Here is a 26114-nt window from a genome sequence, read left to right as displayed (position 1 = left end):
TCCCACTAGGTAGCAGTTTCTCTGTCTAATTTTTCTCTGATTGTGTCCGTATAACTGCACAATCTTTAATCGCTGAATGGAAGGTGCAGTCACTTTCAAAAGCAAAAGCGGCTCAGAGCAAAAAAAAAAAAACAAAAACAACTAAAATTAATAAAATAATAAATAAATTAAAGATAAATAATCATGCTGAAAATGTCAAATAGACAAAATGCTAGAAGAGCTTTTAACTACACCACTACATATTATAATAATGGTTTTTTAATGTCACCTTCTTCTTCATCTTGGGCTTATTTGCTTTTAGCTTAAACCATCCCCACTTAGATGATGAGGCAATAATATTTAATGTACCAAAAAACTCTAATTTCAAATGCTAAATTCAGACTCAACAGAGAGAAAGAGAAAAGTGGGCAGTGAAAAAGAGAAATTATTGGAGTGTCTTTTTTATCGGACTCTGATCATTGATTCCAGTTGTGTTATCCGAGAAATGAAGTTGGTCTGTTTCAAATTTTAGTTTTGATGAGTTGCTTTGATAAAGTTTCTGTCTTGATGCTTCACTTGGCTTTGCAGAGCTGATTAATGCTGAGAGGGGTACTAGATATAGAGGGAAAAAAAAAGCCAATTTTTTTCTTACCTTGCTAATAATTCTCTCACAGGTTGCCAAATTACAAGTGGGATTTTGTTTTTGATTCAGCTGCTTCTGGTTTGATATGTTGATTGGTCATTTTTGTTTGCTTCAAAAGAGCTGTGCCTGTGGTTTTGAATTTTAGATGGGATCTATTGGTCCACGTACTAAGGTGAATGAAACTTAGTATTTGAGCCATTAAGTGGAGAGAGCGAAGAGGTTGGACCACATTATTTGCTTGCATGGTGTATAATTAGAGCTTCGTCTGTTTAGAAAATGAACTGGGGTTCATGCAGTTTTCACATAAAGCAATGATGTTGATGTGTTCAGATCCAAACTTGGTGAAAAATTTGCTGGCTTTCAAGCAAATTTACATCTTTCCTTTGGCCGGCTCCGAAGACTCTTAGTAAAGACAAGTGGGTGCTTGTTTAGATGACTATGGCTATGACTTGCAAGCTCTGTGGCTCTAGTAGTAGTAGATTATCAGCAAGTTCAAAGCTGAAGAAGGCAAGCGAGCCTTTGCAAGGGCCGGACCGCGTCAATAGAAGGAGCACGCTTGCATTTCTCTGGCTTTTGGGTTTTGTTATTGTAGGGAGCATTTGTTTTCTCTTAAGTTGTGATGGTGGCGCTTTTGTGGGAAATGAGGAGGAGGAAGGCCGAATGTCTTGTGAAAAAAAGGCTCAAATCTTCTTGCAGCATTCCAACGTTAGCCACAACCAGCTCCATGCTTTGGCTACTTTGTTCTCTGAGTCAGATCAGGTACTGCCTAAATCTTTTGAACTTCACATTTTTACAATACAAGCTATGGAATGTCCTTGTTTTTCTTTTTGGTTTGGTTAAATCGTTTGTAGATTGAAGTAGTGGCCAATATTGATAATTGGTTCTGCATTTTTTTGGGTTTGTTTTGGGGTGTGGGGGGGTTGTTAAGTTGTTGGGTAAACTTGCAGAGGTTCATGTAATTCCTTTAATATGTACTTCTGTTTTGCTTAATTCATTATTTCATTTACTTCCATTTGAGTTCTGAGTCACATATGTTTTTACCTGGACTTTAGAATTAGACAGCAACTTGGGGCATTGATGAAGCTGAAAATGGGTTTTGATATAATAGATAATTCAACTCATATGCTTATTACCCATAGTGCTGTATAATCTCCAGTGTGTCGAAACTATTAATATCTGCTTAGTTTGGAAATAAGTGTACTTCAAATACTGTTCTCTGTTTCGGAAGCATTGGAAGTCATATGGTTGTTTACTGATGGCTAATGTTGAGAAAACCAAACATGCTAGAAGTTTATTTAAAATATAGAAGGGCAGAATATAATCTTAAAATACTTGCATTCTCTTGTGTGTATTACAGATTGCATCCCTCAAATGTACCAGAGAACCAGGATCAGGAATGCTATTACATAATGGCATCACTTGTGCTATGAAGGTACCATATTCCAAGAAGCAAGAGTTTCAGAAGCAGAGTATATGGCTTGCAGAAGATGTAAAGCAAATGGACCAATGCCCAGTTGAAGATGTGAATGTCTCCTGGAAACTTGACCATTCAGTGTTAAAGGTAATGGTGATTTATGGTTTTATTCCTCGGTGCTTAATGGGTCTGGCAAGAGCCTTTTCTTTTTACTGCCTAAAAGAGTTTGTTTCTATGCCCTGGAAAGTCTTTTTACATAAATAAAGTATGGCTTAATTATTTCTATGAACGGTATTTTGTTGTCTTTGTCAAAAATTTCTACAAGTTATGGATTAGTTAACTTAGTGGTTGATTTGACTCTGTTTAGAACATCTCCCAAGCAAGGACATGGAGCAACTGCACGAGAGATCATTTCAAGATTTTATCCTTTTGTTTGTTTAAAGGGTGTTGGTGGTTCATTTGTGGAATGGTGGTAATCTGCATTGTTGTCAGTTTACTTTTTAAATCAAGGAGGAACCACAAGCATAAGCATGATCAGTTGCAGCCTGTGCCCCAACAGCGTCAAATGATACTGCAGCAGAAACAGCAACAGCAAACTCCTCACCCTCCTAGAAGTGCTGGAAAGTGGAGGATGAAGATCCTAGTGGTCTTTGTTCTGCTTGGTATTGCAATTTCCGTCTGGTTGTTTTGGCACTTGAAAGAAAAGATGCATTTGAGAAGGAAAGAGACACTTGCCAGTATGTGTGACGAGCGAGCGAGGATGCTCCAGGATCAGTTTAATGTGAGCATGAATCATGTTCATGCCTTGGCTATTCTGGTGTCCACCTTTCACCATAGGAAACATCCATCTGCAGTCGATCAGGTAGTCTTCTTTTCAGCTCTTTCTACTCTGTTATACCTCAAGATTATAATTTTATGAAACCATAGGTCTAAGCTTATGGACTCTTATTCATTACTGCTATGTTTTCAGTTGATATTTATTCTTCCTCTTTTGTCATGCAGAAAACATTTGGTGAATATACTGAGAGAACAGCTTTCGAGAGACCACTTACTAGTGGTGTAGCTTATGCTTTGAAAGTTCTTCACTCAGAGAGAGAGCAATTTGAGAAGCAGCATGGATGGAAAATAAAGAAAATGGAAACTGAGGACCAGACTCTTGTGCAAGATTGTACACCAGAAAATTTGGATCCTGCTCCTGTTCAAGATGAATATGCACCAGTTATATTTTCTCAAGAAACTGTGTCCCACATTGTCTCTATTGACATGATGTCTGGAAAGGTGGGTTTATTTAGGCTTTGGTGCTTGCTTATATATGCTCAATTGTTCTTAAAATATCCACTAAATTTGTTTAGTATATTTCTGCTGAAATGTTAGTACCAAGACACAAGTTACCTCAAAATATATTTATTACTTAATTTGTTCTATCAAGCTTATCATGCCATTGCATCTCCTGCAGGAAGACCGTGAAAACATTTTGCGAGCAAGGGCATCTGGGAAGGGAGTATTGACACCACCGTTTAAGCTGTTAAAGTCTAACCACCTTGGTGTTGTACTCACATTTGCTGTCTACAACACTGACCTACCCCAAGATGCTACACCAGAACAGCGTATAGAAGCTACTTTGGGGTAACTATATCTCCTCCTGAATATTCTTGATTTCTCATATATGTTTTATCTTTTTGAAGTATTCTATGTTTCACTTCAAAAAGATTAAGTTGATTTTTTCACTGAGATCATTACTTCATAAGGTATCTTGGCGCATCATATGATGTCCCATCCCTAGTGGAGAAGCTTCTGCACCAACTTGCCAGTAAGCAGACAATTGTTGTGAATGTCTATGACACAACAAATGCATCTGCTCCAATCAACATGTATGGTCCTGATGTCACCGACACAGGTCTGCTGCGTGTCAGCAACCTTGATTTTGGTGATCCATCACGGAAGCATGAGATGCATTGCAGGTTAGTTCTCTCACAAACTTCAGTGTACAAATCAGCAGAAGGTAATGTAATCACATATTTATTCAGACAAAAGTTCTCTTTTATTTATTTATTTATTTTTTGTTCTAATTACAGGTTTAAACAAAAACCTCCTGTACCTTGGACGGCAATCAATGCATCAATAGGAGTCGTAGTTATTACTTTGCTTGTTGGCCATATCTTCCATGCGGCCATAAATCGAATTGCACAAGTGGAAAATGACTATCATGAGATGATGGAGCTCAAAGCTCGTGCTGAAGCTGCAGATGTGGCAAAATCTCAGGTGCCCTCCCCTTGTCCTATTGATGAGTCACTCTTTGCTGTCCTTAACAAATAGAGGCATCCTGACTGAAACTTTCAGTGTTGAAGCATGGCTTCCTTTGTTGAGTTTTCTGTGAAGAAATTTATCTTTAGCATTATTTTATTTCACCTTCTTTTTTATTTATATATATAATAAGTCAATTCTTTCGTCACTCAAGGTTTCTCTTTTTCTTGCAGTTTCTTGCAACTGTTTCCCATGAGATCAGGACTCCAATGAACGGTGTCTTAGGTAAGTTAAGAGTCTTTCAATTATTGTAGGCTTCTCCAAATATGTCAAGATTAACTGATAGATTGCTGCTTATGATCATTTTCCAGGTATGCTGCAAATGCTGATGGATACAGAACTTGATGCAGCCCAGTTGGACTATGCCCAGACTGCTCATAATAGTGGGAAGGATCTTATCTCATTAATAAATGACGTTCTTGATCAGGCTAAGATAGAATCTGGAAGGCTTGAACCAGAATTTGTACCTTTTCATCTGCACGATGTTCTTGATAATGTTCTATCCCTTTTCTCGAGCAAAGCTAATCAGAAAGGAATTGAGGTATTACCTAATTATTTTCTTTTCTCATTTTTTGTTTTCCTATGTCCATTCAGTTGGTATTTACAATATTATTCTTACATAAGGTGTTCTTCTGTGTGAGGGAAGTTGGCCATATATGTCTCCGACAGGGTTCCTGAAGTTGTCATTGGTGATCCTGGACGATTTCGGCAAATAATAACAAATCTTGTTGGAAATTCAATCAAGGTTAGTTATTTTCTTGCTCCTGCATTTCTTCACTTTTGTCTCATATTTAGACGAACTGGTTACAAAAGCCCTGTTAACTTAAGAAGGAAGCCATTACCACAGGCAATTGTTTGTTATTTGATGGATTGCGTATATTTGTTTCAAATAATTAGACATTTCCCTTAGTATTTGTGTGAGGATGCCGCTCTCGGTCCTCCCAATCTTTTAAATTATCATGATATGCTAGTTCTGGACCAAAAACATCCGTGAAATGATGGTCAAGTATTATGACAGTGTATCTTTGCCATTTCTCTCTCGTGAATGATCATGTCATTGTTTAATAAGTTTGTTTTGCTAATTTTTCCTCACGCATTGCAGTTCACACAAGACAAGGGGCATATATTTGTCTCAGTGCATTTGGCAGATGACGTAAGGAGCAAAGTTGATGTTAAGGATAAAGTGCTGGAAAAAAGTTTAAATTCAGTTCAACACAAATCAGACAAAGTATATAACACATTGAGTGGGTTTCCTGTAGTTGACAGATGGAAAAGCTGGGAAAACTTTAAAATGTTAGATAACACAAATACAATGGAGCAACTTGGTAGGATTAAGTTACTAGTGACTGTTGAAGATACAGGTGTTGGAATTCCTCGAGAGGCACAAGTGCGAATTTTCACTCCTTTTATGCAGGCTGACAGTTCCACTTCACGAACATATGGTGGTACTGGAATAGGACTGAGTATCAGCCGTTGTCTGGTGGAACTCATGGGTGGCGAGATTGGGTTTGTGAGTGAACCTGGCACTGGCAGTACTTTTTCATTCACCGTGACTTTTACAGAAGGAGAAAGAAATTCACTGGATCCAAAGTGGCAGCAGTATGTTCCAGATGTTTCAGAGTTCCGAGGATTACGGGCATTGGTAATTGATGACAAAAGCATCCGAGCTGAGGTCACAAGATATCATCTTCAGAGATTGGAAATGGCTGTGCATGTAGCCAACAGTATGCAATTGGCATGCTCTTATTTATCTGACACATGCAGCACCAGGTATAATTTGCTTTGATAGAATAGTTGTGAAGATGAATTATGGTAAAAAGTTCCAATGTTTTACAATTTATACACTAAAACTAACAAATTTAAAGGTTGACTGAGAAGTACCTGTTTTCAATTCTTAGAATCAATAAAACTAAATTATTGGTATTTCTATTACCTGCCTCATGGAATACATCCACACCTTGTTAAGCTTACAAATGATCAACATTAACCTGGGAGAGATCTGAAGCTTTCGATGGCTTTTCAGATAGCAGTTTGTACGTTTCTGTACTCATCAGTTCTCTCTCTGTCTCTGTCTCTGTCTGTCTCTGTCTCTGTCTCTGTCTCTGTCTGTCTCTGTCTCTGTCTCTGTCTCTGTCTCTGTCTCTGTTAATGAACTTGACTTATCTCAAGTTCTCTTTTTCTCAAACAAGCTAATTAATGGGCTTACTTGTTACTACAAGATGCCTCTTTTCTGCAATCCCATTTTATGACTGTCAAAGACATAAATGGCAGTGTCTTATCTAAGTAAAATGAAATTATTGTCTAAAATTTAAATTATAGAAGAAATTGACTGCTGTAATCTTGTTTACATTTTCCTAATGCATGGTTGGTTGCTTTGTCCAGTGTGTTGCCACAGTTAGCATTGGTTCTCATTGACAAAGATGTTTGGGATAAGGAAATTGGTCTTGTGTTGCATTATATGCTGAAACAGCAAAGGAGAAAAGGCGGCCTGGAAATCTCAAGAAACCTCCCAAAGATTTTTCTCTTAGCTACCTCCATTAGCGAAACTGATCGCAATGAGCTCAAATCTGATGGTATTGTAACATTGTTGACAAAACCTCTTAGGTTGAGTGTCTTGATTGGCTGCTTCCAAGAAGACCCTGAAAGCTCTAAGAAGTTGCAACAAAAAAGAAAGAAGCCATCACTGGGGCACCTATTAAAAGGAAAACAAATTTTGGTGGTGGATGACAATATGGTCAATAGAAGAGTGGCAGAAGGTGCTTTAAAGAAACATGGAGCAATCGTTACTTGTGTGGACTGCGGCAGGGCTGCTGTAGATAAGCTTACACCACCCCATAACTTTGATGCCTGCTTCATGGATCTGCAAATGCCAGAAATGGATGGGTAACTACCCTGCTGTTATAATATATAGTTCTGTTCTATTTAGTCACTGACTCACTATTCTTTCTGAACTAAGGAAGTAGGAGTGGTGTGCTAACAATGTTTCATGATAAGAACTTAGGAAGTGCGTGCTGCAGATCCAGTTGAAATTTATAAAAGATTTAGTCAGCCGCTAAGCTAGAAAAATCATCCCAAAATTTTTTTGCTGGTTCCATTTGAATTTTGGTTGCTTGACTAGAATCAAACCCTTTGGCTTCAACCTACAGTGATACTACTAGTCCGCTAGGAAAAGACACTTCTATCTGCACATGATTTTAATGTGGCCACTGGAGTAATTTTATTCAATCCAATGGAAACTCGTTTAACCACTTTAATGCATAAGCAATAAATTTAGAAGTTGATCGGGCATTTACATGGTTCTGTAGGCATGTTTATTTGTATCTAATATGTCCAAAACATGTTGAGAATGGTAAATATCATCCAGTGTCTGAATGTCTCACTCTACTCTATTTGTTATATTTCTTAGTTCATCGAAATTGTTAGGGAACCGTACTTGTATTATTTACTTCTTCCATTTTGATCTTAATATGTGGCAGATAATCTTAAATAAAAAAGAAAACTATTAGTTCTATCAATGCTCTTAACTATCAAGCATTTTCTGGCACAGTTTTCCCGTTCAATGGTACCCCTTAAGCATGCCAAATTCTTGACACTGTGAAGTTATGCAGGTTTCAAGCAACTTGGCAAATCCGCCACCTCGAGAATGAGATTAATGAGCAAATTGCATCTGGTGAATCATCGGCTGAGATGTTTGGAAATGTGGGTCTGTGGCATGTACCAATATTAGCTATGACAGCTGATGTCATTCAGGCCTCAAATGAACAGTGCATGAAATGTGGGATGGATGATTATGTGTCAAAGCCTTTTGAAGATGAGCAACTTTATACAGCAGTGGCACGATTCTTTATGTCTGGTTGATATGGTCTTTACATGGCTGTGATTATAGGCTGATGGTTCCCACTCTGGTTGGTCTTCATTATATTTGGATTGACAGGAACTAATGGCAAGCATCATCGCTCTGTTGGGTTATATTGACCAGTCCCTACATTAGCCCTAATGCCATTCAATATATGGTGAGTATTACACTAGTTGGGTTGGATGGAGATGGATGTAGGCATCAGCTATCCACTGTTTCATGCCTGAATCATTTAATGTGAATTTGTTTGTCGTATTCTGCACCCAAGTCAATCATGAATCTTTACTGAATGGTTCTCTGATTGCAGGAAGCTGAGCTTGTAACCATATGTGATGCATTCAAGTAAGTGTAAGTTCTGGGGCAGAGTGATCATATGCTTGCCCATTTGACACATCCACAAAGCCTTTTATGCTCACTTAACGCAATCTCTTATAGATTGGTGTCCGTTTTGTATATATCCTCTGTATTTGCCAAACCAACCACCCTCTATTGCCTTTCCTGTTTTACAACATTTGTTCAATCTTCCTTCAAGACAGTGAAGAATCAAATGCTATAATGCCAAGAGAGAGTAACTGTTTGAATTATTCATCATAGTAGAGTATGATGTGGCTATTTTGGCATTGTATACCATTTTTCTTTCAAGTCTGCTTAATTTTGAGGGCTAAATGCAGCAGCAAAGCTCAAGAGCATTTACAGGAAAACCCTGGAAGATGGAACAATGTGCTCCTGTGGCTTAGCCGAAAGATCTTGTTTTCATCCGGATTGCGTTATGTGTTTTGAAGATGAAGATGATGGTTACTATAATGCTGTTTGGTTATAAGTGATGAATATTGTGTATGTTGAAACTTGTAACCTATGTATCCTTTCTATATATTTGTTGAATCTTATGGCTAGGCTTTGTGTCCTAGCTGTATGTATATTGTTTTTTTCCTTCATAGAGTCAATGTGTAATGAACTACTTTGAATCACATACATAATATACATAATGTGTAGTGTGTGATGGTTATAAGCCATCAGCACGGGCATGTTCTTTTCTGGTGGTTTGGTTTGTTTTCATGAACTATACTTGACCAATATGGAGCTTTTTGGCTCCGCTAAGAAATGCTGATATGAGCATCGTAACAATTTATTTTTTGATGATCAGCCATCAGAATAAAAATGTAGTTGATGCTTCCCGTTGCATAATTTGATTAATTGATAATATTGCAAAATAATAATAATAATATAGACTAATAAAAAATAAATAAAATAAAATAAAATAAAATAAAAGGAAAGAGTAGACCATAAAATGGCATCCAACAAGAAGATGCTCGAGTGAAAAGTAGATCATAACAAAAGTTGATTTGGCCTCTGCCTTCAAATTTTCACCACGCAAATAATGTAGCTTCAGATACCATAAAAAAATCAGAAGTGCCATGCAGCTAGGTTAAAGGTATGAAGAAACAGCCTAAAGGAGGCCCAAATCTTGGTTGATACCACATGGAACTTACTACTTTTGAATAATTAAAAGCACTTTAGAAAAACCAGCCAATTTTTAAAGCATTTTTCACACTATATATGAAGCTTCTTACTGGTTGTGGCTGCAAGACTTCTTGTGTAGATAGGCTGATTCAGCTATTGTGCATCTTCTCCCTCCCTCCCTCCTCCAGTCCTTCTCCCCTCTTCAATGGGAAAGAAGATGTCAATTGTTTTGCTAAGGATAATGCTTGCTCTGCTTGCCACATCTATAATTACTCCAAAATCAAGTAAGCCTTCTAACCAATATTTCCCTTTGTGTTGTTTAATAGCAGATTTAGAATTTAAACTTCCAAGTTCTTTCCATGTTCTTTACATTTGCTGCTGAATCTTAATGTGAGAAAACTAAGGCTTGAAATATGCATTTTTCTGTTCGTGTGTTATTATATATATGCACACACACATTCGCTCCTACATTTATCAGATGGGGAGAATGAGCAGTGGTGCATAGCTGATGAGCAGACGCCAGATGATGAGTTGCAAGCTGCAATGGATTGGGCTTGTGGGAATGGTGCAGATTGTAGCAAGATTCAAATGAACCAGCCTTGCTATTATCCCAACACGACAAGAGACCATGCTTCATATGCTTTCAACAGCTATTTTCAGAAGTTCAAGAACAAAGGCGGATCTTGCTACTTTAAAGGAGCTGCCGTGATTACTGAACTTGATCCCAGTAAGCACTTGAAAAAAAATACTTTTTAGTATAACTAGAGATTCTCTGAGGAAAGCTTGTTGTAAGCAATTAAAATCTTATCCCTTTCATGCAATATAAAAGAATAATAAGCAGTCCCATGTGCATGTAAATCAAATAGGCCATGTGAGATTGGATAAGAGAAAAAATAGATCGAGGACATTGACCCCATGTGTGATCTACTCACCATGTCTGCTAAATTCTACTTTTAAATGAGCTCCATTGCAGCTTAGTGAATAATCAAACATAACAATGACCTCAATTCTTATTTCCTCCCTCACTTGATTGTGTTTCTATCTAATTATCTTTGTAATGAACTTTGTTCCAATTTCTGCATGCAGGTCACAACTCTTGCCGATATGAGTTCATACCTTAACTCATCAGCAACCATCAAGATTTGCATCGACGAACTCGGAAGATGAAAATTCTCATTTCTCATTTAAGTTTGCTCCGGTTTTGCATTTTAATAAGTTTTATTCAGAAGAAAATGACGAATACAAAAGTCAGGTTGAGATGATTTTTGACTCGGTTTTTCGAAGAAAAACATGAGTCAAGAGGGAGAATTAAGTTGTGAATTTCTTCTTTCCCCAGTTCAACAAGTTATATAAATTCTTGAGTATGTATTGTTTTTTCAGTGCTCACACTGTCACACAACGAGTATTGCTTTACAAATTACAATAAGTTGTGTTCATCTTCACGAACAGACTTTATTGGGAATAAATATGACATTAACAGGGCCATTAAGTTACACAAGAGGCATTCGAGCATACTAAAATATAGTTAAATAATACACATCATAGACCAGAAGCAACAGTGATAAGAGACCGATGCCAATAAATTCCTTCAGCATCTGTTTGATACCAAAGCAGCAACAGGACGTAGCTAAAGACCAAATCCTTAGAATAGCAAGCTCGCCCAAGCTCCAATGAAGGCAAAGCCACCAAAGGGCGCTAGAGTAGAGTACTTCCTGTCCTCAAGGAATGCCACAGTATAGCACCTACAAACCCCAAATATACACATCATTTTCTCTATTGATTAAAAAAAAATGAAAAGGCCTGCTATATCCACAACACAATATAGTTTTTGCATGCTAAACCAAGAGCGAGAGTAAATTAGCCCACGTGCAAAACCCTTGCAAACATAAATTCAAAGCACTAACTAAACCTCACTTCAAAACACATTTATGCCCAAAAGAAGCATCAATGAAGTAGAAACTTCATCACATACAATCTGTTTACATACATGAATATCAAAGAACAGAAATGATCACTTACGTCCCAGAGAAAGCTAGAATTCCGGCAGTCAAAAGGCCTCCAAACTGAGACAAAAGACAAGAGCCAAAGGTCACATAGCATATGGTTGAAATTATCACTGAAGAGAAATAATTTCTCCATTTCACATGAATTATCAAACATATAAACAGACTTCACAAATACATGAGCAGAATATAGAACAAAACCATATCAATATCACATAAGTTCAAGGATAAAAATCATCAGAGGACGGATAATGCCTCAGCTATAGCATCCATAAAAAAGTTAAACTAGCATAGTAGAGACACCCTATCACATAATCCATTGGAAACAACAAGCTAGTCATTTATTTTATAATTTATTACTCTCAATCATGGTCTTATCATATATTCTTCTCATTCATCCCTCGGATCAAGATTAACTTTTAACACCTACATCAATACATAAACACCAAAATATATATAGAACATCATAACTTAATGTAACTGATAATCTAGTACCCGTCAACAAGATAATAACTATTGACATATCTTGACCAAATTTTGTTATTTATCCAACACATATTCACACATAAAAGAAATAATTTCATCAGAATGTATGAGCCAACACAACACGCTATTTTGACTAATGTAGGTACTATCAATAAACAAAAGCAGTACTTCAGAAATGCCAGCAACGACACTCACAATGTTGGGATTTTTAGTGATAGGGGCAGCAACCAAAGCAGCTGTGTGAACCAAATGGTAAAGAGAAGCCGTTTGCCATACCTTCACCATCAGGAAATTAAAAAAAAAAAAAAACAAATACTTGTCACTAACAAGTTTAAAAAATTATAACTTTAGCAAAAGCCCATAAAAGAAATCGAATTGAAAAAAAAGAAGAAGCTGGAAATGAAATTAAATGGGGAAAGAGTGACCTCTTTGAAAGAGGGGTTTTGGGGCTTGAAGCCATGGGCGCCATAGGTGCCTAAACCAAGTGCAGCTACTCCTGTTTCAAGTAAAATCACAATACGCGTGTCAAAGATTGAAAAAATCCATTGAAATTTTCGCTGTGTTAATGAGTAATACACACCAGATACAGCAGCAATTTTATGCCAGATCACAGGATCCATCATAATAATTCTTCTTCTCTCTTTTGGTTCTCTCCGTATCAGCCTTTCTTCACTCATCGTTGAATGACGACGCATTACAAAAGTGCTACACGTCGTCGTTTAAGAGTTGGCCACGCACCCCACCAAAATAGTTAAAATTTGTATATGGGCCGAGTGATGGATCGTAGCCCAATAGTAAAGATTTATTATATATGGGCCTGTTTCTCGCATTGGGTAGTTCTATTATTAGCCCAAATTTTGTACTTCCTCCACAGCACACAACCAAATTTGCACCATTTTTCTTCTTCCAAATTGCATTCCACTTTGTCAATTCTTGGTATTTAGCTTTCTCCATGACTGACTGACTCCGAAGAATGTCTATTACGAGTTGATCAAAGGATTAACGTGCAGTTTAATACAAGCAGTCAACTTTTCTTCCAATTTGAATGGCACTTTAATTTCTTCAAATGGCCAGTGCCAGGGAATCACACAAAAGTCAAAATTTGTGCAGTGTTAATAAATAATATATAGTCTTGTGAAACATTTCGCCGAATTGTTAAATCCTTAGAAACTTGAATCGTTTACTTTGATAATTTGATTATTATAATTAATATATATTTTTTTTTGTTTTTGGGTGGAAGTCACACGCAGAGAGAGAGAGAGAGAGAGAGAGAGACAAAGCAAGCCGAGTTCAAAGCAGAGCATGCTAACCAGCTTAGCTTAGCTAGCATCGGTATCAACGTGCGAAAAAAAACAATATATATATTCTATTAGCAAACAAAGATCTCTAATCTATCTAACAAAGACTTTAATCAAATCCCAGATTAAAAAAATGTGCCATGTTTGACAAATAAACAAATGACAATGATGTTCCAGTCTTCTAGAAACGACAACTTGTTATAACTTATAAATAAATAAGAAAACGACGATTTTGTCGCACAAACGTGATTGAAGGAGTAATGAATTTGTTCTTTCTCTCGTAAATACTTTGAGGCTATAAAGCAATTTGTCTTTGGTCTTTGCTGCCGAAGACACCCAAAACAAAAACAAAAACACCAAACTTTTTTTTTTTTTTTTTAAATCACTAGCTAAACCCCATGAACATTCTTTTAATTTATTATTCATCATGCATGTTTCGTACAGAGGGGACCCAACGAGACCCAAAATGAAGACCAAAATGGGTGCCTAGGGACCAAAGTGGGGGGTTCAAATTTAGGGACAAGGCCTTTAACTTCGAGCGAGGGAGGTTAAGACAAAATCTGCACACCAAAAGCCGAGACATGGTCGGCTGGAGGACGATGAAGTGTGGATGGAAAAGTCAACAGGTATCATAATGGCTTTTGTTCTGTCTATTTTTGGCTCCATTGATGTTTGTAATGCTTTGAAATTGTGGCACCTTAGTCCCGATATGCTAATGCCTAATGCCATGCGTTAATTGATATTTTTATATTTTTATGCGTCCAACTGAAGAACTGAAGCAGTCAGTCACTTTTTGGGTTGTGGGGGTTAGGGGACACACCTGGGGCCTTGACTACTTTCTTTCTTGTGCTGTGTGTGTTTCAAATTTGTAAATTTAACAACATTTTTACCTCATTAAAATATTATATATTGTCCATAATTATGGTTCGATTCGGTGGATCAGATCTTATGGATTAGACGTCAATTCATGTTCGATTTACAATTTTACGAATTATAAAATTTTTAATCCAATACAATCTATAAATTTATAAAATTCAATCCAAATCTAATTCATATGTCAACAGATTGGATGTAGATTTGACTTAATTCATAAGTTTCATTTTTTTTAATTAAATAAGTTTCTTTTGGATTTGTAGATTTTTTTGGATTTATAAAAGTAAATCCATATCTAATCCATCGACTATGAATTTTTAAATTTTCAATTCAATCAAATCCATTAACTAAAAAATCGAAGCATATCGGGGATCAGATTCTGAACGGTCCTGGTTAGAATGTTAGATTCATGGTTTGTTTCTATAAGACTTGAGATTTTAGTTCATATGGTTATCTATTTCACTTAAACTTTTTAGTGTAACACAATAATAAGACAGATATAGGTTATGTCCCAATTAATCTATGTAGAGATTATTTTAGACCGTGCTCTTGTTGATATTTGGGATAGGGGCTATAGTAAGATTGATTTAGATCATTTCTTGATTAATATTGAATATGAGCGATATCTGAAAGACTGAAAAATAGACAAAATCATATTAAAAAATAGACAGTTATATCAACAAAAATGACTTTGTCTTGGCAATCACTGTTTATTATGTTCCAATGAGTTAAATTTTGCGTGTAAAAGTTTGCATGGGATACCAAAACAATGTTTGTAGACGAAGTATGATATTATATTATCATAGAATCATATCAAGAATTGATGCCAAGCACGAGAGAGAATAAATTAATGTTCTTTCTTGCGCTCCAACTCCAACTTCATATTCTCTTCTTCAGGATCAGGATGATGAATTGTGGGGTTGTGAGTTCTCTTTCTGTTAATTGGTGATCAAATTTTGGGGTTCTACTTGTAGTGATTGTTGCTTTCAAGATGTCACAATTGATGATATAAGCCATAGAAAAGTAAAAGAGGTGATGATGGTGATTTCCCTTAGATTTTTACAAAAACCATGTCACCAATTTAATTGCCTATTAACTTAGGCTTAAAGCTACATCAACTCGAAAAAGGTCCAAATATCAAGCACAAAATGCCAAACAGAGGCATCAATAAAGGTTAACTGAAGATAAGAATGTGGGGCCATCATGTACACACACTTTGAAGGAGACAGAGAAAAACAAGATACCCTTTTTTTAGAAATGTATTTAGGCAATTTGATTCTAAAGCATGTTAGTGAGAATCACTAGGATTTTGCATAATCTAGAGGCTGTCTTAATCCCCTTTCATTTCACTAACCCCATCCTAAATTTTGGTTTGTTAAAAATACTTTTTGTACCCTATAATCTCTCATCATTTCTTTGATAAGATCAAGAAAGATTTTTTTTTTGAATATATCATTTACTTTCCTTATTTATTTATTTTTATATATTTAAAATTAAAGAATTTAAGTTTATTATTATTCATATTATTCATCTGTCTTTTATCGTTACACTATCTTCTTCTCAATCAACATAAGTAATATATATATATAAAATTTTAGTATTACCTCAAAAATTTGACTGATTAAATTAATCAACACTCACAAGATTAAACTAAATATTATCATTACATCATGGATTTACCACTAAAAATATTTAAATCATCATTCACCACCGATTTACTTACTAAAAACAATTAATTATAGCATTCATTAGATATGGAGTGATACATAATTAAAGAAGGTTCAATGAACTCAATACAAGACAAGGAAAAGCTAATAAAATATCAACAATTTTACAAAGAAGATATCATCAAAATGAGGGGAGGGGGGCCGTAAGTGCCAAAAGAGAAACAAGGGGATTAACATAAAGATAATTCACCTAGATAACACATGATTACATGTTATATTGCGAGCGTGATGGGAATAGAAGCTTTGATTAGATCATAAAAGGGGGGCACTTTAGGGAGAGAATATTAAGGCAAAATTGAAATTTAAAAAAAAAGGAAAAAGGAAAAAGGAAAAAAAAAAAGAGATTAAAAAATGTAAATGCCATGTTAGCTGAAGTGGAAGGCACTACTTCCCACGTCATTAATTAACCTTTTTAACATTGGTGTTTCTACGGCTCTGCATCATCCGTGTGGATCCCCCCATCCCCCATCGGCTCTGTTCTTCACATTTGCACTTCAATTTCGATTGTTTTACATGTTTGCCATTATGATTTTACATGATAATATCAGTATTAAAACAAAAGGAAAAATTACCATATTATATATTTTACAAGTTTTTTTTTTCCAGACATCTGATCATCCTAACAAGCATTATAACCTTATAATTGATTAACTAAAATGAAAATATAATTGATGAGACTCTTAACAAATATGCATATGCCGAGAGAATTAAAATGCTCGTACTCATCAAACCAACCAATTACTTCATTTAATTTACGATCAAATTTTTTGTTTAACCCCACAAAAGAATGTATGTGTTATTTTTTGTCGCAAAAACAATAAATGTGCTGTGCCATTGTACGAGTATTAGTCGTTCATTGTGGATCCATTCGACCACGTGTCAATAAACTAAATCCATCCAACCGAAAAATTAAGATGCCAACATTAATAATTAGTATAAAATGAAAATTTAAAAGTAGTGGCAGATGTGTAGTTTCAGAGTAATTACAGGGCTTTTGCAAGTCAAGTACATTATTATAACCCACGTTACACTTTGAGAGTTTCTTCAGACGAGCTCTGCTTCCCAGTTCCTGATTCCTATCTATCTATCTATCTATGCTTCGCTCTCTTCCCCACTCTCTCTCTCTCTTCCTATTTCAACTTACAAAGGCTTTTGCTTTGGTCTTTTGGAGTGAACTTAACGAAAATTGAGATTCCTTAAACAAGTCTTGGTAAGTAAAAGAACTAATGACTTTGATGTTGATAGAGATGTTATTATTTTTAACTAATACGAACGAGGTCCTGCTTCTGTGCTCATCATGCATGACTTAATTTTATTGAAAACGTGTTCATGATGAATCAGTGAAAGTTGTTTGATTTGAGATTCCCTTTTGTTTTTTGTTTCTGTTGGTTCCTTGAATAATTCTTGCATGTGATGCGAAGTTTAGAAATATTGAATTTTGGTTCCAAATGGGTAGTGGCTAATGGCTTTCTTGTGGAAGGAATGTCAATGTTCCTTTGCTTTGCTTTGCTTCTGGTTGATGTTTGATTCCCATTTCTGGAGATCAGTTAAAATTACAGATGTTTTGCTTTCCAGCTGTTGAATCTTTGTATTTGCGAGCTGGGGTTTTTCTCCCTTTGGAGATTATGACTGGTTATGCAAATAATTTACATTCTAGTATTGTGATAGTTCATTAATAAATTAGCCCGTTCCTTTTTCCATGTAGCAACAGGCCCTTTGTTTTTTGTAAGAATACTGGCGCTGATGATCTGATCACCGAAATGAGCCCTATTTTTATTGTTATTTTTCCAAAAAAAACTTTTATATGTTGGATAGCTATGAAAACTACTCCACCATTGTTCATTACGATTGTGAATGCTATGTCATTTGTTGAATCTTTGTAGGCAAGAGTTATCATTAATATTGACTGGAATTTGGCTTATGGTTGATGTTGTTTCTATTCTAAATGGACAAGAAGTCCTCCGTTGTGTCCACTGATTTATAATTTTATGATTTTTATATGAAATTTCCTCTGTATTTTGAAAATTATTCCTTTATTGTATGCTTGTTACTAGGATTTCACTTTCACTGATCTAGTGGCTCTTCATTCCAGATTGTTGGTTATCGTTGTGCTGTGGAAATCCTCCAGAAGTTTCCTGCAGAGGATAGTAGAGATCATGACTTCTGTGTAATGCAAGAATCATAGCAACATATAAATTCGAGCATGTCAGGCAGATTGTACTATCAACCAATACAAGAAATCGAGCCATACTGCTTGCCACAGTTCCAAACTGTGGATCATCATCTGCAGTACAATGACGGTGGCAAAGGAGCCCATCTCTCTCTTCAGAATTCTTATGAACAGTACTGTACTCTGGAATCGTCTTCAGCAAATGGTAGCTACACCATATATAATTCTCCGTCAACTGTCACTTTCTCTCCCAATGGAAGCCCAATGTCACAGCAGGAGTCTCAGTCATACCCTCCTGATCTGCACCATTCCCCTGACAATGCCTATGGCTCTCCTATGAGCGCCTCCTGCATAACCAATGATGCAAGTGACCTGAAGCACAAGCTGAGAGAACTGGAATCTGTAATGTTGGGACCAGATTCTGATATTATCGATGGAATTGATAGTACCTATCAGAGTGGGACCAACAAAGGCTCACCAGAGATGGACAGCGGGAGACAAATTATTGGGGCTATTGCCAAAGGAGATTTGAAACATGTGCTCATTGCCTGTGCAAAAGCAGTATCAGAGAATGAGTTGTTGCTGGCAAATTGGTTGATGTATGAATTACGTCAAATGGTGTCAGTTTCTGGTGAGCCGATTCAGAGGCTGGGAGCATACATGTTGGAAGGGCTTGTCGCCCGGCTAAATTCCTCTGGGAGCTCAATCTGCAAAAGTTTGAGATGCAAAGAACCAGCAAGTTCTGATCTCCTTTCGTACATGCACATTCTATACGAGGTTTGCCCCTACTTCAAATTCGGGTACATGTCTGCAAATGGAGCCATTGCAGAGGCTATGAAGGATGAAGACAGAGTTCACATAATTGATTTCCAAATAGGTCAGGGAAGTCAATGGATCACTCTTATCCAGGCATTTGCAGCTAGACCTGGTGGCCCACCCCACATACGGATTACAGGTATCGATGATTCTATGTCGGCTTATGCCCGTGGAGGAGGACTTGGTATAGTGGGGAAGCGGCTGTCTAAGCTTGCAGAGCAATTTAGGGTGCCATTTGACTTCCATGCTGCGAACATGTCTGGTTATGATGTCCAGCTGGAGAATCTCGGGGTGCAACCAGGGGAGGCTGTGGCTGTGAACTTCGCATTTATGCTGCATCATGTGCCTGATGAGAGTGTCAGCACTGAAAACTATCGTGACCGACTATTGATGCTAGTTAAGAGGTTGTCACCAAAAGTGGTGACCCTTGTTGAGCAGGAATCTAACACAAATACTGCTGCATTCTACCCACGATTCCTCGAGGCACTGAATTATTATACGGCAATGTTTGAATCAATTGATGTGAACCTTGCTAGGGATCATAAGGAGCGGATCAACATTGAGCAGCATTGCCTAGCGAGGGATGTTGTTAACATAATAGCTTGTGAAGGACCTGAGAGGATAGAACGTCATGAGCTTCTTGGCAAATGGAGGTCCCGATTCACAATGGCAGGGTTTAGGCCATATCCTTTGAGTTCCGTAGTTAATGCCACAATCAAAACACTGCTAGAGAACTACTGTAATAGATATAGACTTCAAGAGAGAGATGGGGCTTTGTTTCTTGGCTGGATGAATAGAGATTTGGTTGCATCCTGTGCTTGGAGATGATAACCGGAATCATTTGGGGACCTGGGAGCGGCTGAGGCGCAGCTCAGATTCTTCTATGCTTCCGTTTTTGCTGCTAATGGCTTTCTTATGAAATTGCCATCAATTGTGTACTTATATTATCAAAGTTAGGCTGTTTCTTCAAGAACATTTCAATGTTTTGACATCTTTGTTTCTGTCACGTTCACAACAGGAGCCAAATTCTTGACTGTGATTGCGTGCTTTATCCTTGGAAAGTTGTGCTAATCAAGTAGTTTGGCGCAAAAATAGAAAGTTAAATGCAAGTTTGGAAGAACAATACTCTGGCCATTATGATTACTGAAAAAACGCTCTGAAGTTAAAAACGGATATAAAATTGACTTGATCAAATTTTATGCACCCCTCCAAGCAGATCAAATCCTTCGAATAGCAACTGAGCTTGGGAAAAAAAAAGAAGTCATGCATCGTGTGTTGCTTTTGTTGCAACTCTCTCCAATGTTCATCAATCTGTCAATTCGACCCTTAAAAGGAATCAAAGCATGAAGCATCTGAGAAAAAGGAAAATTACCGTAAATAGCTGTGGTATATTAAATACTTCTACTAAGAAATTCGAACACTCTACATCTTTAAATTTTTGAGCCATCCGACACGCTTCAATAGTTTTACACACTGAAGTACCCCGAGCATCCTTATCTCATACAATGTACTTACATTAATAGGAATCATCTTTCGGGTACATAACTGACTATATTATTCAAACCACCTACATGAGTTCAGCTTCGAACAGCTTCGGCTTTTGGTGTTTGTTCTTGCTCGCCATAATTAGCGTCAGGCAATGAAGTAGCCTGAATAACTTTATCACGGCAAGCAGTACCATTCTGTTCTGATTTAGTCTCTGACTCGCAATTCGATTGGTCATTTGAAATACCCTTGTGACACGAGCGACCATGGGCAACATCACTTCCTTCAATGGTCCTCGAATTGCCATTTTGTGGCTCACTTGACTTGCTTTCAGGATGTACGGCAGATTGCTCAGACTTGACCAGGCCAACACTAGCAGTTGCGGTTGCTTCAGATTTAGTTTTTGGCTCACCATTTTTCCCCTCAGTTGACTTACTCAGGGTATCTGAACTGCGATGGACATCGGTATCAGAGCAGACAGCATCAATTTCTTCTAATTTTGCAGACTCACCATTATGAGCTGTTTTAGAATTTTTTGTGCCTGCTACATTCGGAGTAACAGTTCGTGATGGTGGCATATCATGGTCATGTCGTCCCTCATAAGTTGTAATAACCAATTTTGGGTCATGAGATGCCCTTTCAACATGTTTCTTGGCTGGGCATCCAGAATTAGAGCACCTATAGTAATTCCTACATAATTTGAGAACATATATACAGTTAGCGACTTAGCATAAACTCGACAACAAAATAATATGAGCTAGAGTACCCGGCTATCAGATATGGATACATATGCAACAATTGCAGTCTCCATAAAAGAGTTAAGGATATATCTCTTCTTACAACTTTCAACAGCATACAGATATCCATAACCAATATTTAGGGAAGCAATATAACACAAAAATTCACAGAGAACTGCCATTAGCCATGCATAGAATATCAAATTGATGCAAACCTCGGATTGGGATTGCCTTTCACTAATTTCTGCCCATATTTACGCCAGCGGTACCCATCATTCACAAAATCAACCTCACTCAAAGTCTGAACAACACGATGTTCACCGGTCAGTTTTTCCACCGGAGATGCATTAGCATTAAAATGGTCCTTTTTCCTGTTCATAAATTATTGATAATTGATGAAAAATCAGCTCAAGCATCTATAAATACACCGGAAATTCAAACAGCTAGTGAACTAACATACCGGCGTTTTGATCCCGGTCTATCATCATTATCAACCTCATCTTTCATCCTATTTGATATCAAAGGATCTTTCATACCATCACTCGCTGCAGCAACTGAAAGTCGAGAGTTGTCATTTGGTTCAGTCTGACGAGGTGTCTGCCCATGTGTGTCGGACGATTTGTCTTCAAACATGAGAAGACAAGAAATAGATCAAGTCATTAATAAATGGCTAAACCATGTAATAATAATTATCTGTCTTTCTTACCTTTGGCACTACTTATAGAAGAGACTTCTGGTTTCTCTTCAACAACAGACACAACAATTCCAACAGCTAGTGGGACATTTGGAACCTTCGGATGACAATGATCGCCAGAGTAAATAGTATCTACAATCTGCCCTTCATGGGTACAATCCAGTTGCTTTTTAGCTAGGCATCTTGGATGCGTACATTTGTAATAGCTTCGTACAAATTCATTCCCTCTAACAAGTTTTTGCCCATACTTTCGCCAGTTATATCCATCCTCTGATACTTTCTCACGTATTGTAGGAGTGCTCACTTCCTGACCAGTTTGTAATGCAGGGATGATGTCAGTAGTCTGTGATGCTTTCTCGGATGTTATAGAAGAAATGCTTCTTTCTTGATCCGATGGCAGCAAGTGACCAGTATCAGGTAGCATTAGACTTTTCCTTGATAGTATTGGAGTGCTGAACCCTTGATCAGATTGCAATGCATGAGTTTCACTAACAGGGCCTGGTTCATGCTGCAATTTATCGGAAGCAACTTCATCCAATCCATCTTCCCCAGAAGAAACCATATCGACTTGGAGATTTTTTTGTCAATAAGAGAACAGTTCAGATCAACTCAAGCTCAAGTTAGTCATCACTGAATTCGCCTTGGCTGAAAATAAAGGTGAAGTGCTGGTGACCCAAACCTGAAAAAAGCAACACGAATAAGAAAACGTTATTCTATAGGGCAAAGCTTCATTACTCATTCTTAATAGGTCAAGGTAATTGAACTAGAGCAGTTGAGCCAATAGCAGCTCAATAAAATCTCCACACTTCCAATGAAGCATTACATTTGAATTCCTTCCTTACAGTACACGTACATGTTCAATCTGCTCAGGATATATAAATTTAATAATAAATTCACCAAAAAATCAAAGAGTATGCATACAGCAGCTGCAGAGTAATAGATGAAAAGTGTTAACTATGAAGGCTAATAATTTTTGTCAAAGATTCAACCTGCTCTCAGCAGGCAATTGACTTGTGCATCAAATTTTTTCAAACATCTACCAATTAAATAAATTACTTTAAAAAATGAACTTATTCACCCCACCCCCCCCCCCCCCCCCCCAAAAAAAATAAAAATTGTTTCTGTATAATATAATAACAAAATTTCCCCGTGAAAATGAAAGTTCCGAGAAACACAGCTCTAAACTTGCAAATTGCATGATTTTCCGACACTTTTCCCAGCAATCAAACAGGGCCTAGCGAAGCTCCCAATTTTTATTTTAAACACAATTTCATCAGTAAACAGTAAATTTACGTCAATTAAGATGCGTAACTACATAATTCAAATAACTAATTAATGAAAGCAATTTACAAAATAATAATAAGAATAAAGAATAGTATCTATTAAAAGTACCAGCTTCGTTGTCGAGTTCAAGGCACCAGACAAGCAAGCCCTAGCAACACGGTCATAATCACGTGCTACAATTTCACGTACAACCGTTGACTTTTGATTCGATCACAGCAGCGGATCTCGGCGGCTCGAGACTCGAGCGTTGAGTCAACCCTACAGAGGTTGATTAGTTAATTTTAGAGTGTGTGAGAGAGGAGAAGAGAACAGAGGAGGGGAGAGAGAGCGGGGTGAGCTTTGATGTTACAAGATAGAAAGTCTAATCCATAAACGGACTTGAAGAAGAAGAGAGGCTGGGGATGAAATGATTTGTTGTGAGGGGGAGCAGGGAAGCATCTGTGTTCTCTTGTTGTGTGGGCGTGTGATTGGATCTTTCCCGTGTGATTTATTCTCTTTTGCAGCCGTTAGATAAAATATATGACGGTAATAAAAACGTGACGTCGATCCGAGCTCGAGCTTGGGCCTGGTATGAGATCATTAAAAATCCCGAATTATTGGGCTGTTGGGTCAACTATGTTCATTGAAAAAGTTCCTAAACACTAAAAGGGTAAAAGAGGAAATAAAACTATACCCTACTCCCCAGGGGCACCGCTGCAACTTCTTGGAACTTTAGGATTCCTAAGCACATACCGATTCGGGACTCGCACAAATGTCATGATAAAGGTAAACCGACGTCGTAAGATTGCTACCTAAATTGACGAAGGTTTAAACAACTTTCCTTTTCACTGTTCGCTGGAAGTTGCGCCCAATCAATTTCTCCGCCGATCAAACCCTAATCCGAAACCCTAATTTCATCAAACAAACGCAGCAATGCTTCTCTCTCCGGGCAATTCTCCTCGCCACCTTGCTTCTCCATCACCGTCACCATCGCAATCTTCGTTCCCCGAAAGCTACCTTACAAATGTCAATAATTCCGCTTCAGCCACACAAAAAGTTCCGCCAAAGAAACGAGCCAAAGTACTCGATGAGGACACGTATGTATCCGCGATCGAGAGCATCATCGAACGCGATTACTTCCCTGATTTATCCAAGCTCCGTGATCGGTATGAATGGCTCCAGGCGACCCGAACTGGTGACCCGGTTCAGATTCGAGATGCCCAGTTGAAGATCATGGAACGTCGTGGCAAAAAGGTAATCAGTCTCAACTCTGATGGAAAAATTCGGACCCAAACTGAAACCCCTGGTTCTACTTTTGCAAGAAATTTTACTCCTTTCGATGAATTTGATGTTAATATTACAACTCCGAAAGTGGGGGTGGAATTATCTGGTGAGGGTGTCTGTAGAGATGGTACTGATGAGGTTGATGTGTCGATGCGTTTAGATGAGTTTTTGAGAAAACATACGAGTGAAGATAATGATAGTTTTTCGAAGATTTTAGAGAAAGTTAATAGGAAGAGAAAAGAGAGGTATCAGTTTTTATTAGAAGGCGAAAAGAGGGATAATAATAATTTGATTGAGGATGTTAAAAAGGATAGAATTACAGATGGTTATGGTACCTCGTACCAGCCACCCAGTACTTTAGAAGGGTGGAAATACACTGCTAAGAATTTATTGATGTATCATCCGGCTGATTGTGGTGAGGCTCCATTGACAGAGGAGGAACAGGCTGTGAGACTGAAAGGTTTAACTAAGGAAATTAATAAAACAAATACTCGTTTTCATGGTAAAATTATGGACTCTAGGCCAAATGATGATGGCACTGTTGAAGTGCTTTATACCCCTGTTGCTGGGACCACTCCAGGGCCAGTGTTTGATAGAGATGGGGATAAGATGAAGAAGTACGATTTGGAGGATATGAGGAAAACCCCGAATAGGTTTTATGTGGAGTCAGGGAAGAAAGCTGAGAATGGGTATAGTTTTGTGAAGACTCCGTCGCCTGCCCCTGGAGCTGATGAATCCCCATTTATTACATGGGGTGAGATTGAAGGGACGCCATTGAGGTTGGAAACTGAGGATACGCCAATTGATATTGGTGGCAGTGGTGATGGTCCTCATTTTAAGATTCCTAGTGCACCCACGAGAGATGTGATGGCTCATGAGCTGTCAAGGGAGGCCTCAAGGAAGTTGAAGGAGAGGTCAAAGATGTTTCAGAAGCCGCCACTGCCATCACCATATAGAGCAGGAAGTGCTAGTCCAAGCGGAAAGTTGCTTTCTCCTGCTGCACAGAAGTTTATGAGGAATGCAATGGCCAAGTCTTCATCTTCTGTTGATGATGCCCTTCGTGCCAGTTACCGAGGTTCAAGCCCTGTGACTGGCACTCCAAAAGGTGGAAGGAGTGTGTCGAGGCTTGGAAGAGATGTGAGCTTGAGTTCCAGGTCACCATCTGTTAGGGAGGGTTCCAATCCCCCTTGGTAATCTGCTTTGTTTTTTATTTCTGGTGATGTTATTATTAAGTTTACAACTTGAAGGTTGTGTTTATTGTACCTAGTCTTGCTTGTACCAAAATATGCAGACAAATGTATCTGCTGTGTTCATAAGTTCAGGCTAATGAATAGCACAAAATATAAATCATTCCCAATGCCTTTTTGAGATGCATAATTTCTAATTCTCTGGTGATGTTATGTTTTTGCTTAATACTTTTGATTGAATGCCCTCTTATTTTCCCCATCTTCTTTGGAGAAGTAGGTAAGGTGATTTTAATATATTGTTGGCTAGAGGTTGTTCTTTTACATTTTGCACTGCCTTTTATGTTTTAGGCTTGTGAGAATAACTGTGTTTCCTTGCTTAGGAAACTAATTAAATATGCTTGAGAAGTCAGTAATGGATGTTTTCCATTTAAACT

At 37.6% G+C, this 26114-nt stretch overlaps 6 protein-coding genes across 6 annotated transcripts; 4 read left to right on the top strand and 2 right to left on the bottom strand.

The window, feature by feature from the left end:
* Positions 1-181: 181 nt before the first annotated feature.
* LOC18051150 (histidine kinase 2) lies at positions 182-9236 on the top strand. Its single transcript, XM_006447687.2, has 14 exons — positions 182-1381; positions 1980-2183; positions 2404-2898; positions 3039-3314; positions 3493-3662; positions 3785-3997; positions 4112-4298; positions 4514-4565; positions 4652-4881; positions 4987-5085; positions 5443-6110; positions 6723-7223; positions 7949-8353; positions 8504-9236. The coding sequence occupies exons 1-13, from the start codon at positions 1055-1057 to the stop codon at positions 8196-8198; spliced, it is 3672 nt and encodes a 1223-aa protein (XP_006447750.1). The 5' UTR covers positions 182-1054; the 3' UTR covers positions 8199-8353; positions 8504-9236.
* A 433-nt stretch (positions 9237-9669) lies between these two features.
* LOC18051151 (PLASMODESMATA CALLOSE-BINDING PROTEIN 1) lies at positions 9670-10924 on the top strand. The gene is made up of 3 exons (XM_006447684.2): positions 9670-9941; positions 10136-10384; positions 10744-10924. Exons 1-3 carry the CDS (start codon positions 9863-9865, stop codon positions 10776-10778), a joined length of 363 nt encoding a protein of 120 aa, XP_006447747.1. The 5' UTR covers positions 9670-9862; the 3' UTR covers positions 10779-10924.
* A 78-nt stretch (positions 10925-11002) lies between these two features.
* On the bottom strand, positions 11003-12845 carry LOC18051149 (transmembrane protein 256 homolog). Its single transcript, XM_006447685.2, has 5 exons — positions 12727-12845; positions 12572-12642; positions 12342-12422; positions 11677-11720; positions 11003-11399 (listed from the first exon to the last, which is right to left on the bottom strand). The coding sequence occupies exons 1-5, from the start codon at positions 12839-12841 to the stop codon at positions 11300-11302; spliced, it is 411 nt and encodes a 136-aa protein (XP_006447748.1). The 5' UTR covers positions 12842-12845; the 3' UTR covers positions 11003-11299.
* Positions 12846-17105: 4260 nt separating this feature from the next.
* Positions 17106-20005, top strand: LOC18051148 (scarecrow-like protein 21). The gene is made up of 2 exons (XM_006447683.2): positions 17106-17254; positions 18137-20005. The coding sequence occupies exon 2, from the start codon at positions 18248-18250 to the stop codon at positions 19856-19858; it is 1611 nt and encodes a 536-aa protein (XP_006447746.1). The 5' UTR covers positions 17106-17254; positions 18137-18247; the 3' UTR covers positions 19859-20005.
* Positions 20006-20417: 412 nt separating this feature from the next.
* LOC18051147 (WRKY transcription factor 1) lies at positions 20418-23684 on the bottom strand. The gene is made up of 5 exons (XM_006447682.2): positions 23339-23684; positions 21959-22625; positions 21713-21875; positions 21468-21623; positions 20418-21205 (listed from the first exon to the last, which is right to left on the bottom strand). The coding sequence occupies exons 2-5, from the start codon at positions 22506-22508 to the stop codon at positions 20608-20610; spliced, it is 1467 nt and encodes a 488-aa protein (XP_006447745.1). The 5' UTR covers positions 22509-22625; positions 23339-23684; the 3' UTR covers positions 20418-20607.
* Positions 23685-23931: 247 nt separating this feature from the next.
* On the top strand, positions 23932-25854 carry LOC18051146 (splicing factor ESS-2 homolog). Its single transcript, XM_006447681.2, has one exon. It carries the CDS (start codon positions 24143-24145, stop codon positions 25685-25687), a length of 1545 nt encoding a protein of 514 aa, XP_006447744.1. The 5' UTR covers positions 23932-24142; the 3' UTR covers positions 25688-25854.
* The last annotated feature ends 260 nt before the right edge of the window (positions 25855-26114 follow it).

This window comes from Citrus clementina, unplaced genomic scaffold (genome assembly GCF_000493195.1).
Source record: "Citrus clementina cultivar Clemenules unplaced genomic scaffold, Citrus_clementina_v1.0 scaffold_2, whole genome shotgun sequence".
NCBI classification, from domain to species: domain Eukaryota; kingdom Viridiplantae; phylum Streptophyta; class Magnoliopsida; order Sapindales; family Rutaceae; genus Citrus; species Citrus x clementina.
Note: the sequence above shows the minus strand (reverse complement) of the source record. Positions and strands in the feature narration are given on the sequence as shown.

Coding starts and splice junctions, on each gene's coding strand:
- LOC18051150 (XM_006447687.2), top strand. CDS start 1,055: ATGACTATGGCTATGACTTGCAAGCTCTGTGGCTCTAGTAGTAGTAGA. Junction 3,315..3,492: donor TTGACATGATGTCTGGAAAG/GTGGGTTTATTT, acceptor CATCTCCTGCAG/GAAGACCGTGAAAACATTTT. Junction 7,224..7,948: donor CAAATGCCAGAAATGGATGG/GTAACTACCCTG, acceptor GAAGTTATGCAG/GTTTCAAGCAACTTGGCAAA.
- LOC18051151 (XM_006447684.2), top strand. CDS start 9,863: ATGGGAAAGAAGATGTCAATTGTTTTGCTAAGGATAATGCTTGCTCTG. Junction 9,942..10,135: donor TATAATTACTCCAAAATCAA/GTAAGCCTTCTA, acceptor TACATTTATCAG/ATGGGGAGAATGAGCAGTGG. Junction 10,385..10,743: donor GATTACTGAACTTGATCCCA/GTAAGCACTTGA, acceptor TTCTGCATGCAG/GTCACAACTCTTGCCGATAT.
- LOC18051149 (XM_006447685.2), bottom strand. CDS start 12,841: ATGCGTCGTCATTCAACGATGAGTGAAGAAAGGCTGATACGGAGAGAA. Junction 12,423..12,571: donor AAAACCCCTCTTTCAAAGAG/GTCACTCTTTCC, acceptor CTGATGGTGAAG/GTATGGCAAACGGCTTCTCT. Junction 11,721..12,341: donor TCACTAAAAATCCCAACATT/GTGAGTGTCGTT, acceptor CTTTTGTCTCAG/TTTGGAGGCCTTTTGACTGC.
- LOC18051148 (XM_006447683.2), top strand. CDS start 18,248: ATGTCAGGCAGATTGTACTATCAACCAATACAAGAAATCGAGCCATAC.
- LOC18051147 (XM_006447682.2), bottom strand. CDS start 22,508: ATGGTTTCTTCTGGGGAAGATGGATTGGATGAAGTTGCTTCCGATAAA. Junction 21,876..21,958: donor TTCTATAAGTAGTGCCAAAG/GTAAGAAAGACA, acceptor TCATGTTTGAAG/ACAAATCGTCCGACACACAT. Junction 21,206..21,467: donor AAAGGCAATCCCAATCCGAG/GTTTGCATCAAT, acceptor CAAATTATGTAG/GAATTACTATAGGTGCTCTA.
- LOC18051146 (XM_006447681.2), top strand. CDS start 24,143: ATGCTTCTCTCTCCGGGCAATTCTCCTCGCCACCTTGCTTCTCCATCA.